This window comes from Haemaphysalis longicornis, unplaced genomic scaffold (assembly GCF_048455015.1).
Source record: "Haemaphysalis longicornis isolate Haplotype H1 unplaced genomic scaffold, Haemaphysalis longicornis Haplotype H1 scaffold_1, whole genome shotgun sequence".
In the NCBI taxonomy this organism is placed as follows: Eukaryota; Metazoa; Arthropoda; class Arachnida; order Ixodida; family Ixodidae; genus Haemaphysalis; species Haemaphysalis longicornis.
Window position 1 is genome coordinate 121,062,939 of NW_027526203.1, and position 12,725 is coordinate 121,075,663.

The following is a 12,725-nucleotide window of genomic DNA, read 5'->3' on the forward strand; positions in this document are numbered from 1 at the left end:
GTCTTTTACACATTGTGTTTAGGACACTGAAGCATAGCCATGTAGGAAAAGAGTATGACTACAGAAATCACCCCGAATCGTTGGTTATCGAAAGTATCCCGAAACAAAAACATGAGAAGTATCCACTAAGAAGACTCTGCAACTACGCCGAGTTTCATCGACTAGTCATAATTAGTTCACATTTATGTTGTAAACATCACAGAATTTGTGTCCGCTTTCAATGCATGTCCATCTGCGGAGGGAGAATGGTTGCAGAAAACGACCGTAACTGCTGTTTCAACTTAACTATCCGGAAACAAATTTTACGATAATCAGCCGCTAAAACGTTACATCACGCATGTAACATCCCGAACCACAGCTCCGCTGTTCCTCCTTTGTCGCAGACAGAAGGGCAATGAAGTTTTTTTTTTTTTTTGTCGAATTACCAGCTCCTATTCGGGCTTGCATCGAAATGTGTGCTGTGAAATCGCTGCTCCGCTGACTGCTCAACGTGCCGTAACCCAAAACTCAGCATCCTAGACGAATTCATGTCCGTGTCCCACATTCGACAACCTGAAATGAAAATAAGCTTCCTACTTTTCAAACCCTACCTCACATTTAGTGGCCTGCGCTTGAAAACTGCATTACATGAAAGAAAGAGGTCACATCAAAAGTGAAACAATGCGTTAAATTCTTTTTCGAGGAATTGTGTGGTTCCCGGAATCTGTAACGTGAGGTATTTTGAAACTTAAAGCGCAGGGGTGCAGCTGTAAATGATCGCTTGGTGTCACTCCTCGTGTCCGGCATTGGGTGCGGCAATGATGCGGGGTAATGTCGATTCACGCTAAGGGTTTCGCGCTGCTACTACGCAGTTGCTGGTGTTAAGAACCGGCAGGGAGACCCACGAGAAGCCGGAACTGCCCCTTCAGTACGCCCCTCAGAGAACGCCCCCAAACGCAACGTATGCTCCGGAATACAGACGCACACCACACAAGCAGTTCGATGATCGGATGTTGGCATCATCATTACACAATACAATGAATGCACTAACACTAAAGCTCCGTTGCTCTACCACTTGAGATTGTTCACCGAAGCTGCCAGCAAGCCCAGTCCCCCTAAAAGCTGGCATGAAGCCACGCCCACAGGGCAGGTGACTCCGACACGCGAGTGCACTTCTTCATAAAAGCAGAAGCTCGGCCAAGCAGGTCTTCATCACAGTGTGCGATCTGGGCGCCGCACAGTGCAGTCATCCATGATGACGGCCATGGTAGCCTCGGCACTGCGGCCAAATGTTCCCAGGCAGCGCCCCAGCCAGTGTGCGCTGTGCTGCTTCGTCCTCTTCGATGCAGGACGGCGGCACCAAGCTTTACCGGTGGAGTTGCAACCCTCGTTGGTCATGATACTGAACATCTGTCCTGGTCGCCTTGCGATTCTGTTGCTTGAGCGGTCAACTGGAGAGCACTCGCGGAACTGCATGGAAAATGTAACCATGAAAACACTGCTGGAGTCGTAGCAGCGTTACGTTGTGCGAATGGAATACCAATTGCTTTTGGCACGTACTAACAAAAAGCGCGCAAACTTGAACACACGAATCGAACAAATGACAAGAGTTAATTGATCTTGGTACTTCTAACGGGATATATCCTCATCTATCATGTTATTGATAATCACTGCAAGGCAAACGCAGGTCCAAACACGTCCAGTTGGCCGTTCTTTGTGTCGTTTCCTGTAGTTCTTACACAGCCCAAGGGTAGCCTTCCTCTCACTCGGATGGCGGCTCTGATGGGAGCTCTCCGCCGTATCATGAAGCTTTTCGTGTACAGGAAGCCTTTTATGCGACTTTGCTGTCTAATCTATCAAATTATTTATAATTCCTAAGCGTTGCTCCCATCAAGCTTCTTTGCAGGGATAGACCAGCTAATGTAGGGTTTCGTTAACAGGGTTTATTCAGACACAAACTGTTCCCTTGTAAATTATCACTACAAGTTGACATGGTTTGTGCTTCAGTCATTCTGTATTTTAGCGGCAGAGGTAGCGTACACTTAATTACTTCGAAATGCTTTCCTAATGCCCTTCATCCGCAATAATTTCCTGTGGCATTTTCGTCTCCTGGATGGAAACGGCCTTGTCAGATTTTCCCAGATAAATAGGTTTATAGAGCTGTTCTCGTACTGTAATGCAGAAACTGAAAGAGGCTGACTCACTGATGGTTTTAATTACTGTCCAATTGTTTATAGTTATTTTTAAATCTCGTAATCTCGCTAATGACTCCTGAAGACATGGAAAATTTCCAATGAAACCAATGAAACGTATATTCATTATTGTAAAATGCTGGTGCTCTTTCGCGTTTGGGTATTATAAGGAAGCATATCATCTTTAGAAATACAGTACCCTTCCCCTCTGTCAAGAACGATTACCAGCGAAGCTGCGGTTGGTAATGTCACTTAGCGGCTAGCTCTCATAATTTGTTTTCGAATAGTTCAGGTAAAACAACTGTCACAGCTCTTCTCTGTAACAATACTCCCTCCCTAAATGACCATGTAGTGACATCGGAGAGTAATTACGGGGCCTTTACAACCTCACTGTGAACTAATTACGACAGTTAAATGAAACTCGGCGCAATAATAGAGTCGCCTTAGCGGATAATTTTCGTATAGTTTTTCTCCGGATGCTCTCGATAACACACGATGTAAAGCCGTTTCCTGTAAGCACTTTAAAAGCGTTAGCGGCCATGCTTCACTGTGCAGCCCATAATGTGGAAAAGCCAGCTTGCAGCTAGCACGCCGACAACAATTACCTGAAAGACGACTTTAGTAAGATTTTTGGGAATACATTTTCCTGGGGCAACATACGCCGTCGTATATCAAAACATGACACACACATGAGGTGTTTTATTATTTTTATATTGTTTATACTGGGATCCGGGCGGCGGGGACATCTCCTCCACACCAATTTCAAGAGAGATCGAACAGGCGTGTACACGCGAATTCGTTTGCGGAAGGAGTTTTACGAGTCGTGCGCCGGCAAGGGAATAGCCCAAAAGTGCAGTCGAAAACAACTTGTAAAGAGGGTGTGAATGACGCGTGGTTAATAATAACCTGTCCAACTATCGTCCTATATCGATGCTTCCAACTCTACTCAAAATATTGGAAGGCGTAACCCATGAGCGACTCACTTCTTTTTTCGACAAGCATCAAATAATAGCAACCAACCCATACGGCTTCCAAAAGCATGGGTCAACTGAGAAAGCTCTGGCATATATCAAGGACAAGATAATCGTAAATATGGAAAAGAGAAAATACGCAATCGGTCTTTTCTTAGATAGTCCAAAGGGTTTTGGTATATTATATTTTTATTTGCTGTTAAGAAAATTTCTAGCTGTGGGATTCATGGAATCGCATTACAAATTCTGGAAAGTACCTGCATGATCGATATCAATAGCTGGTATCACTGACATATTATCTGCCGAAATAAAATTGAAGCAACGTGTCCCACAAGGACCCCTACTTGGCCCATTATTATTTCTAGTGTACATAAATGATATTGTTAATATACCGGGTTCTTCTCACATTGTTATGTATGCAGATGACACGGATATTTTAACAGTTTAACATTTCTGGTATCTATTGTACACGAATATCTGATGCATCTTTCAAAATGATTACAACAAAACAAGCTATGATAAAGTGCCACAAAGACAGCCTATATAATTTTCCGCCCAATCAATAAGCCCTTAAAAGAAGATATAAATATCAAATACGAAGGTTATGTTATTGCACGGGTACATGAACAAAAGTTCCTTGGTGTTTGGTTCCAAGAACAGTTAAACGGGTCAGTACACGTAAATCTTTTAGTTACGGCTCTGGCACGAACAGTTCGATGCCTTTATAAAATATCACACTTGATACCGCTATGTTTAAAAAGAAGCATGTATTATTCTCTATTCTATTCAAAACTAACGTGCGGAATCTTGGTGTGGGGAACAACCTGACAAAATAATTACAATAAGTTTGTTGCCCTGCAAAAAAAGATATATTATGGTTTTTTGAAAATTTTCAAGGGAAATTCGAAGACCTGGCAACTTCACCTTTGTTTCCAAAACACTCAATACTTAGAGCTGACCAGCTGCATTACTTTAGACTTGTCCAGATGGTACACTAAGACAAGTTATACGTAGATGGCAACGCACAAACCCACCACTACTATTAACGGCGATCAATAATACGTACACCCAAAACTAGGAATAATTACAGCAAACAATCGGCCACCTATCAAGAACCACATGTTTTGAACATCCTAGCGGATAATTTAAAATTTAACACTAGTGCCACCGTATTTAGGACTGAAATCAAGGTGATGTTTATAGAAAACAAAGTGAGATATGACAATCGCTAGGCGTGTTTCATTATAAGGAATTTAAACTGTATTGCATGCAGACGTGATTTTTTATAGACATTACGGACAATCAGTCAAGAAATGTGTTGTCTTCCATTGTATCTGTTAGTAACAGGTATTCCAGAAAAAAAATTTTATGTATATTGTATAACTTGTTATTTTCATTATTCGCAATGTATGATTTTTGTATTTTCTTAATTTACGCATTTTTTCTCTCAGTATTGTTGGATGTTATTGCTAAGCACGCATATTTGATTGAAACGTATCCTCTATGTGAACTCCTCCGTTGTGAACTCCAGAGGGTCGGGAGCCCTCGCCCTGCCCCGTCAGCAGGCATTGTAGCAGCGTCTGCTGAAAGATAAGGTCTTCTTTCCGGCGGCTGGAGTTTTTTCCCAAGTTTGGTGCTTTCAGCACGGCAAGGTGTGATTGTTCCGACTAAAATTTGTTTTAAAGCAATACCTACACCAAATGACAAACATATAAACATTTCATTGCGTTCTGTCGTGAAACCGTATTGACTATCTCCCACTTTGACGCCCCCTATCTCTGCATCTCCAGTAATGACCAACTTGTGATAGGAAATGTTGGCCAGACATTTCTAAACATGTCTGCAAAATCTCGTTTGTCTATAAAAAATAAATATACGCAAAAAGGATAAACCGCTGTGCTTTTTGTAAAAATGCGTAACTTGCACAATCAATAAAAAAAAGCCTTTGAATTTTCTTGAAACATGGGGACCCGTCGCGGTGGCTCAATAGCTAAGGCGACGTGCTGCTTAGCCCAAGGACGCGGGTTCGGATTCCCGGACGCGGCGTCCGCTTTTCTGATGGCGGCGAAAAGCGAAAGCGCCAATCTGTTCTAGAATTCGGCGCGCATTAAGGATCCCCAGGTGATCAAATTTAATCCGAAGCCCTCGCTACAGCGCGCCTCACCGCCTGTGCAGCGTCAGATGGCCAAAAACAGTGCTCAAAAACAATTTTGCATTATTTTTGCCGTTCTGTAGTTATAAGCGGCTGAACTCACGCGTCCGAGACTAGTCTGCGTGTCATATATACCACAGTCAGTTAGGTTAGTTGGCACTGGATCCTGATGGGAAGAGAGCGCAAAGATGAAGGAAGACCGGACGCGCGCTAACTAGAAACTGATATTTTAATCTCCAAGAAAAAATTGTAAGCTCTTATGAAATATTACAATTGACATTTAGCGCATTAATTTGTGTAAACTGACAGGCAAGCAAAAGATAAAAATGGCAGCATCTCCACTCCGTGAATTATGGCGAGGGTGCGGAGTTCAGGGACTCGAAAGGACATCCAAGTTGCGCCCCCCGTGACATCTGATTTGCGCTCCGACCGTCATTCGATTTGAGCCGTGACAGTTGAGTTTTTAGATAGGGGGGATGATTCGTATTTGGAGAAGCTCGTTGTCTTCGTAGACGTTGAGCAGCAGCGTGACGCTTCTTACGTTCGTTCCTGTCCATGGCGGGAAGAGGGTGCGTGATTTCCGGAACCCGCTTATATACGCGCTGCACCGCGGCGCAATCTCCTGTTTGCGCGTAGCTCCATCTAGAGTAATTCGATGCAGTCACTGTGTATTACCACTCGATCACAACCTGACTACACCGGTGTTTTTGCGCGTTTTCTCGTTGCTATGTTATGTTTGTGATTGTTTTGGAGTGTTTTTGAGTGTTCTTGTACCCGTTTAGGTAGCTTCCGTGCAGATTTTTCACTTGATGGTGGTGTGCGCACGGGTGGAAGCGGACGGACATTGGGAGGTCCTAATGTGCTCCGCACCGCTACAGGCGAGGGAGTAAGCCGTGTGACTCTCGAGTACTAACTCATGGTCGTAGCCCAGTGGGTAAGATGACTGACACTAACTCTGTCTCGTCTACCAGACACAGGCTTGAATCCTGCCGGTGCGGGTGCCTCTGTGAATTTTTGCGATTGTAAATGCTATGCGCACGAACGCCAACGGATATTGTGAGGTCCTAGTGTGCTCTGCACCTAAAAACACAAGCGGCGCGTGTGCGTGGATAATCAAACAACCATGGCACGAAATCCAACTTCCCTATCATAAACGATAACTGTGCGCATTTATCTGCGCACTGTGGCAGGTGCAAGTGCAACCCGTGCTTCGAAGACACTCAGGTGCTGTATTAACGCAAAACCCGACTCACCCGCGAGGTTGTGGAAGCATTTCATATCGCAAAAAAACAGCAGCTGCATTCCCGAACCCTTTATGAGGCTGCTGATAGGGAAATTGACTTTCTAGCCATGGTTGTAGGAATATACGCACACATGCTGAATGTGTTGTTATCTTTTGTTTGGCTATCACTATGGGCTAATGAATACGCTATATGTGAATAGTAATTTTTCACGTGTGTTTATATGGATTAACAATTTAGTTACTAGTCAGCTCGTGTCCTGTCTCCCTTCTTTTCAATGTCCGTCGTCTTTACGCTGTTTTTCCATCACAAACCGTGCAATCTGCTCCGCTACTGCCACTGCTTTGCTGGCTTGGCGCTTTGATAAAATAGTGTCTGTTCACATTGTGCGGCCACGCAAGGGAATTTTCAACTTTGTAAGTCCTTCTAACAGAGAAATACGCCTGTTTAGTTTTCTTTATTCGCACTGTTTCACTTCATGAGCCGTAGCACAGCTAGGCCTGCGTCGAATACCCGCCTAACGCGCCCCTTGGCGGGCGCCACATTTCTTTTATCAAACAAAAAGCGGAGTAAGAGAACAGTTTTATCGGTGTGGCAATTGACGCAACTCTCCCGGTGCAGGGCGAGTGCAATAGAAGGGGTGCATTGACCTTCTTATGGTACCTATAGTGAAAAGCTCCCTCTTTCTCCTCGACGGGCGCATTTCCGCGGGCGACGCTTATTGGGCGTGCTCCAACAGAGACATGGCATGTGTCTCCGCCGAAGGTACAGACATACTGACTATTGAAATAACCAATAAGGCCGCGGGATTCTGCACATGGACGACCAGGATGCTAGCAGCGGCTGCTATGCGCCTATCCCAGGAGTGGCAGCGAGCGCGGGAACTTATCGCCAGGCTGGGAGAAGGGTCGGTTATAATAAAGCGCTTGACAGGTTGACCCGTCTAAAACCTGCTTTGTTTTCTTTATAAAGTTGTCCTGTCTTTTCTTCGGTTACATAGCACAGCAGCAAGGGGGAACCTTTCATTTTCCCTTACAGGAAATTCGCTGTGCTGTGTTTGAATGTGTGGACGTCCAAGTTATAACGAAAATGTTATGCGCACTTCACTTCAATTTTATAGTATCGATAATTCCTTCAGAGATGCTTAATCGGAAAGCAAATTCTTTTGAATGTCAGCAACATCCGTGAACAAATTACCAGGTATCCGCGTCATATTCCTTTAATAACCGCTTTCGTGCATAAAAGGCCCACGCCTACAACTTCTGTTTCAGCACTTTACTCGTCCTGTGACCGGACGTGTGTTATAACCAAATTGCACAACGGGCTTTCTCATGCTAGAAGCTTGTCTCGGTAAATGTATGTGATCTTGCGAAACCGACACGAATTGCACTCCAATTTTTTATCATTTTAGCACGAGCCCCATTATGCTCCCTGCTTAAGAAATCGCAGCCACGGGATCAGTTACGGAAACCGCAACACCAAGAAAATTTTTTTGTTCTGTTACCCTGCTTTTTTTTATTTTGCTAAAAAAGTGACTCCCACAAAGGAGCGCTTTTTATTTGGTCTTCCCCCCGGGCGTACCTGTGCTATCGCGCATTGAGGGAAGCATCGCAAATAGAAAAGATTAACCACGCGTATTTCTCTTTTACAAGGACGTAACAGGTTGACAATTTCCTGAACTAGCTGAAGAATCGGACCAGACACTTTTTAATCGAAGCGCCAAGCCAGAAAAGCAGCGGCAGTAGCGGAGCACGAGGCACCGAGGCGAGTCTCGGATGCGTGAGTTAAGCCGCGTATAATTTCGGTAAGAGCAAAATAATGCGACATGCTTTTCGGCTATGTTGTCGACCCTCTTGAGGAGTCTCGTCTCCCTAACTCTGAAGAAAACTGAGATCGGTTTTCTTTATTTTTCAAGTTACTCATTTTTAGAAAAAGCACTGAAGTCAATGCTTTTTTTGCTCTTATTGATATTTTTAGACAAATGAAACTTTAATGTAATGTTGGAAAATGTATGGCCAACATGTCGTATCCCTTACAAGCAGGTCACTAATGCAGATACGGAGATAGGGGGCGTCAAAGTGAGCCACAACCTGGCGCGTGATCCGATTACACAATTTTTTCTAGTTTTTTTGTACACAACGGAACGCGAAGTTTGTTTTGAAACGTTTGCAATTTTTGTATAGGTTTTTTCTATTTTGATTGTAGGGTTTAACGCGCCGACGCAACGCAGGCGATGAGGCGCGCCGTAGTGGAGGGCTCCGGATTAATTTCGACCACCTGGGGATCTTTAACGTGCGCCGAAATCTCGCACACACGGGCGTTTTTGCTTTTCGCCTCCATCAGAAAAGCGGCCGCCGCGGCCGGGAATCGAACCTGTGACCTTGTGCTCAGCAGCGCAACGCCTTAGCCACCGAGCCACCGCGGCGGGTTTGGTCTAGGTTTTGCTTTCAAAGAAATTTTAGTGAGAACAATTTCCCCGTGCCGGGCTCAAAGCCCCCAATTTCGGAAGAACTGCAGCCGCTGGAAACCGCGCGCCACCCACGCCACATTTGCATTTTTTTTTTCTCGCGAAGTGCGCACGCTAGAGGAAAACAAATTGCACTTTTCGGCAGTTCCCTGAATTGCGCATAACTAATACAAGTTTGATCGAGAACAAAAAATGTGCGTGTGTAGACATGTTCGATCTCGCCTGAAAAACACCCTTCCAGATACAGCGGGACACCACACCAGAACAGGCCCTTAGAACCGCTGCGCTATAAAAATTGCTTTCAAGCGACGGATTGAACCTGTTTGGATTCCGGAGCCAAATATCGCACGACGCAAAATCGGATTGACGCGTTCCAGCCTATATGGTTGCAGAAAAGAAAAGCGAGTGTTTGTAATTAGTGATCCTGCGTTCTTAATTACGCTAAAGAAATGAGAAGGATAGCAATGTAACCTTTCAAGAGGAAAGCGGGTCTGTCTGTCACGGCGGCTTTTTGACGCGGCTGGAAGTGCGCAGATGAGTGGCGTCATGTTATTTGTTGTGAAACTAACTAGTAGCCTTCCATAAAGGCCAAGTGAGAGAAACCTTCCTGTTGGTATGTAGTCGTTTGAGCGCATCAACATCGTACATTTTTTTTTATGATAGTTTAGTGCATCACAATAGGTCCTCACTGTTCTAAGCAGTTTGCCAGGTTTCATGACCTGAAATACATCTTTCTCGCGTCAGATGAAAAATGCGATCAGTCACACGACATTATTGCTCACCCGAACGACAACCGCCTGAATTCGGCAAATCGGCCTTTGGTACACCGAGCCCCCCGCGCCGTCTTTGTCGGGCATTGCGGTCACCCCCCAAGCCTGGTGTGCCAGCTCCTCCGAGTCCAAGGTCACGTGGTCCCAAAAGGTTCAGTATGGGCAGCACCTGGACCCTGAAAGAAAGAATGAGGAAGTTGTCACATAAACTGCACTGGACACATATGTAGCATACAGGCTGCATCGCACCAAGGTGAGGTCTCATTGCCTGTCCTCCTGTCGATGCTTCCGCCGGAGTTTCGCTGTGGCTTAAATGACAGCTAACTTCATGTTTCTCCGTCGCGCCATATTGCCAGCGCCTCCAATCAAATGCAGTTGCGTCAAAGTGAATGAAGCGCTCAACCACCGCCATCCTCTGTGCCCTGTGGTGGAGCTAGTACAGACGAAAATCCCCGCAGTCATGTGGTCACTTTTCATTGCCGGCCGATTGTAGGAGCATGCGTACGTCTAAAGTTCTTTCCCGGGTCCACCATCCAACCAATTCTGCAATAAAATGGTTGACACCCCATTAAAAAGCGCTTAATGTGGGCCATTTGCCACGCAGTAGAAATGTTTCTCCCTCCGGAGGCACACATATTGTCCCCAAGCCCAGCACAGGCGCGACACACACTGCGGCCCCTTGTTCTTGCACCGGACCGTCTACTGCGTAGAAAATATATAGGGCTGCTGATGACGAATAAAGTACAGCAGCTAAAATCTTCAAAAACACCTCGCAAGCTAATGAGAAAAGCCAGAAAATAAAATTGACGAAGCTGCCTTGGGCCGAAACAATCTAGAATTGCGGTAGGTTGCGCAAAAAAAAAAAAAAATCCTCGCACCCAGAATGCAGCCGGGCACCTTGCTCGCCATGCGCGCCGGATTATCTGTTTTGAAGCTGCCATCCTCGCCTGTGGGAAGCCACTGGAGACTCTTTACCGTACCCGCGGCACTAAGTGCAGTGTTGTGTGAAATGCGCCTCACAACTAGGCGGTTAATGCCCCCCCCCTCCCCCCCGTCGCAAGCGAAACAGTGCTCGCGTAACAAAATTAATCTCAAAGCTAAGTATTCTAGATTCTGTGTGGTATCAAAGTGGTCAAAGACTTCGGGATTCAGATGTTTGTTGCATTAGATAACTTTGAGGTTAAAGCGAAACGAAAGGGATATAAACTTCTTAAGTCACATTGGCTCTGAACTGTTATTGGGTAACAGGAGACGCGAATGTTTATGCTGCACCAAGTGTAAGCATCTGGTTATGCGTGGTACGATTCCAATGCAAGCATCGCCTCTTCATTGGTCGTCAGTGGTGTAATCGTCTAAGCCATTCATCGGGGCGCTCCGTACAAGAGCGGAGCGAACGTCCAACCCTTGACCTCGTTGCTGTAAAGCCGCCGAAACTGGCGAAGCGACCGTGCAGTAGGCGGAAAAATCGTTAAGGGCCTCTTCCGCGCTTCCGAGATATTCAGTGCCCCCGCACGGGGCACCTTGAGTATTCATGGTGACGGTGTTGGCGACACCGCGGACCCCGAGCCCCCAACATAAACTGTAACCTACCGTGGTGATTTGTTTAAAGGTGAAGGGTAGAAGCCTCAAACGGTGGCCGTCGGAGCCCAGGTGAAGCTCCGGCGGATGGGCTCCCTGTCTGTTTACAAGGCAGGGAGCTCCGGCACCTCTCAGGCTATCAGGGTAACGTTTGAGAAGAAAGTACCCCCGTCCCCTGCTTTTTTTCTATGCTGTATGGAAAATTCAAAACCCCCCTCCAAACGTGATCGGTCCCTGAAAAGGGGCCTGGACCGAAGTATCCTTCCCTCCACTTCCAAGCATGAGCTTCCCAAAGCCAGACAAATACTCTCGTTTCCTTGTTATCGAATCTCTTGACACAGCCCGCCCTCTTGCTTCACAATCAGTATTTTTGATTACAAAATACCTTGATGGAATAATTGGGAAAACCTACAATGCCAAAAAACAACGCACAGGCGAAGTGCTCGTCGAGGTAAAAAACCAGCAGCAGGCAACCACACTTCTTGGTAAGACGAAAATGGTCGATCTGGACATCAGGGTCACACCCCACCGCAGCCTGAATAGCTCTCAGGGTGTGATCTCTGAGGCAGATCTTCTTAACGAGACAGATGCCGACATTCTTGAAGGTCTAAAGGATCAGGGTGTCACAGCCGTGCGCCGCATCACGATGCGTAGAGATGATAAGACAATCCCCACGAAACATATTATCCTGACCTTCAACTGCTCCTCACTTCCTGACCATATCAACGCAGGGTTCATCCGATGCTCCATTCGTCATTACATACCGAACCCGCGCCGCTGCTTTAAGTGCCAGCGGTTCGGGCACGGAACCAACTCCTGCCGTGGTCGTCTGACCTGCGCAAAGTGCGCTCAGCATGATCATACATCTGATTATTGTCCATCGTCAACCCTCACCTGCGCCAACTGCCAGGGACCCCATGCTGCCTACTCTCGAACGTGCGAGAAGTTTAAGCAGGAGAAGGCGATCATTAATGTGAAGGTAACTGAGAACATCACCTTCCCAGAGGCGCGATAGGGGTTTGCCTCTTTCCCCCTGGGGAGGTACGCCGACGCAGCTCGCCGGGGGGCGGAGCGGCGTCTGGTTTCCACAGGGACCCAGTTCAGCGAGTCTGACCTGGTCCCTCCCCCGCCCCCCCCCTGGGTTGCCTCTGGCAGCCCAACCCGCCACCACGCCGCTTGCTGAGGCAGCAGCGGTTGTGGTGGGAACGTCTTCCATCGGGACCGGTGCCGCTCCCGCCTCTGTCTCCCCATCCTCCAGTGCGTTGGAGGGTACCAAGGTGATGGACACCACGGGCCCCGCACCGGCTCCCACCGCCACCGCACCGCCCGTGCCGCCTCTGGCGCCCCGGACGCCCTCGGCGGTGGCGGCTCAAAC

General features: G+C 46.7%; 1 protein-coding gene across 1 annotated transcript; it reads right to left on the bottom strand.

Annotated features, from left to right (window-relative positions):
* Window positions 1-421: 421 nt before the first annotated feature.
* On the bottom strand, window positions 422-10,051 carry LOC144165708 (uncharacterized). The gene is made up of 2 exons (XM_077695508.1): window positions 9,785-10,051; window positions 422-1,449 (listed from the first exon to the last, which is right to left on the bottom strand). The coding sequence occupies exons 1-2, from the start codon at window positions 9,857-9,859 to the stop codon at window positions 1,192-1,194; spliced, it is 333 nt and encodes a 110-aa protein (XP_077551634.1). The 5' UTR covers window positions 9,860-10,051; the 3' UTR covers window positions 422-1,191.
* Window positions 10,052-12,725: the final 2,674 nt, after the last annotated feature.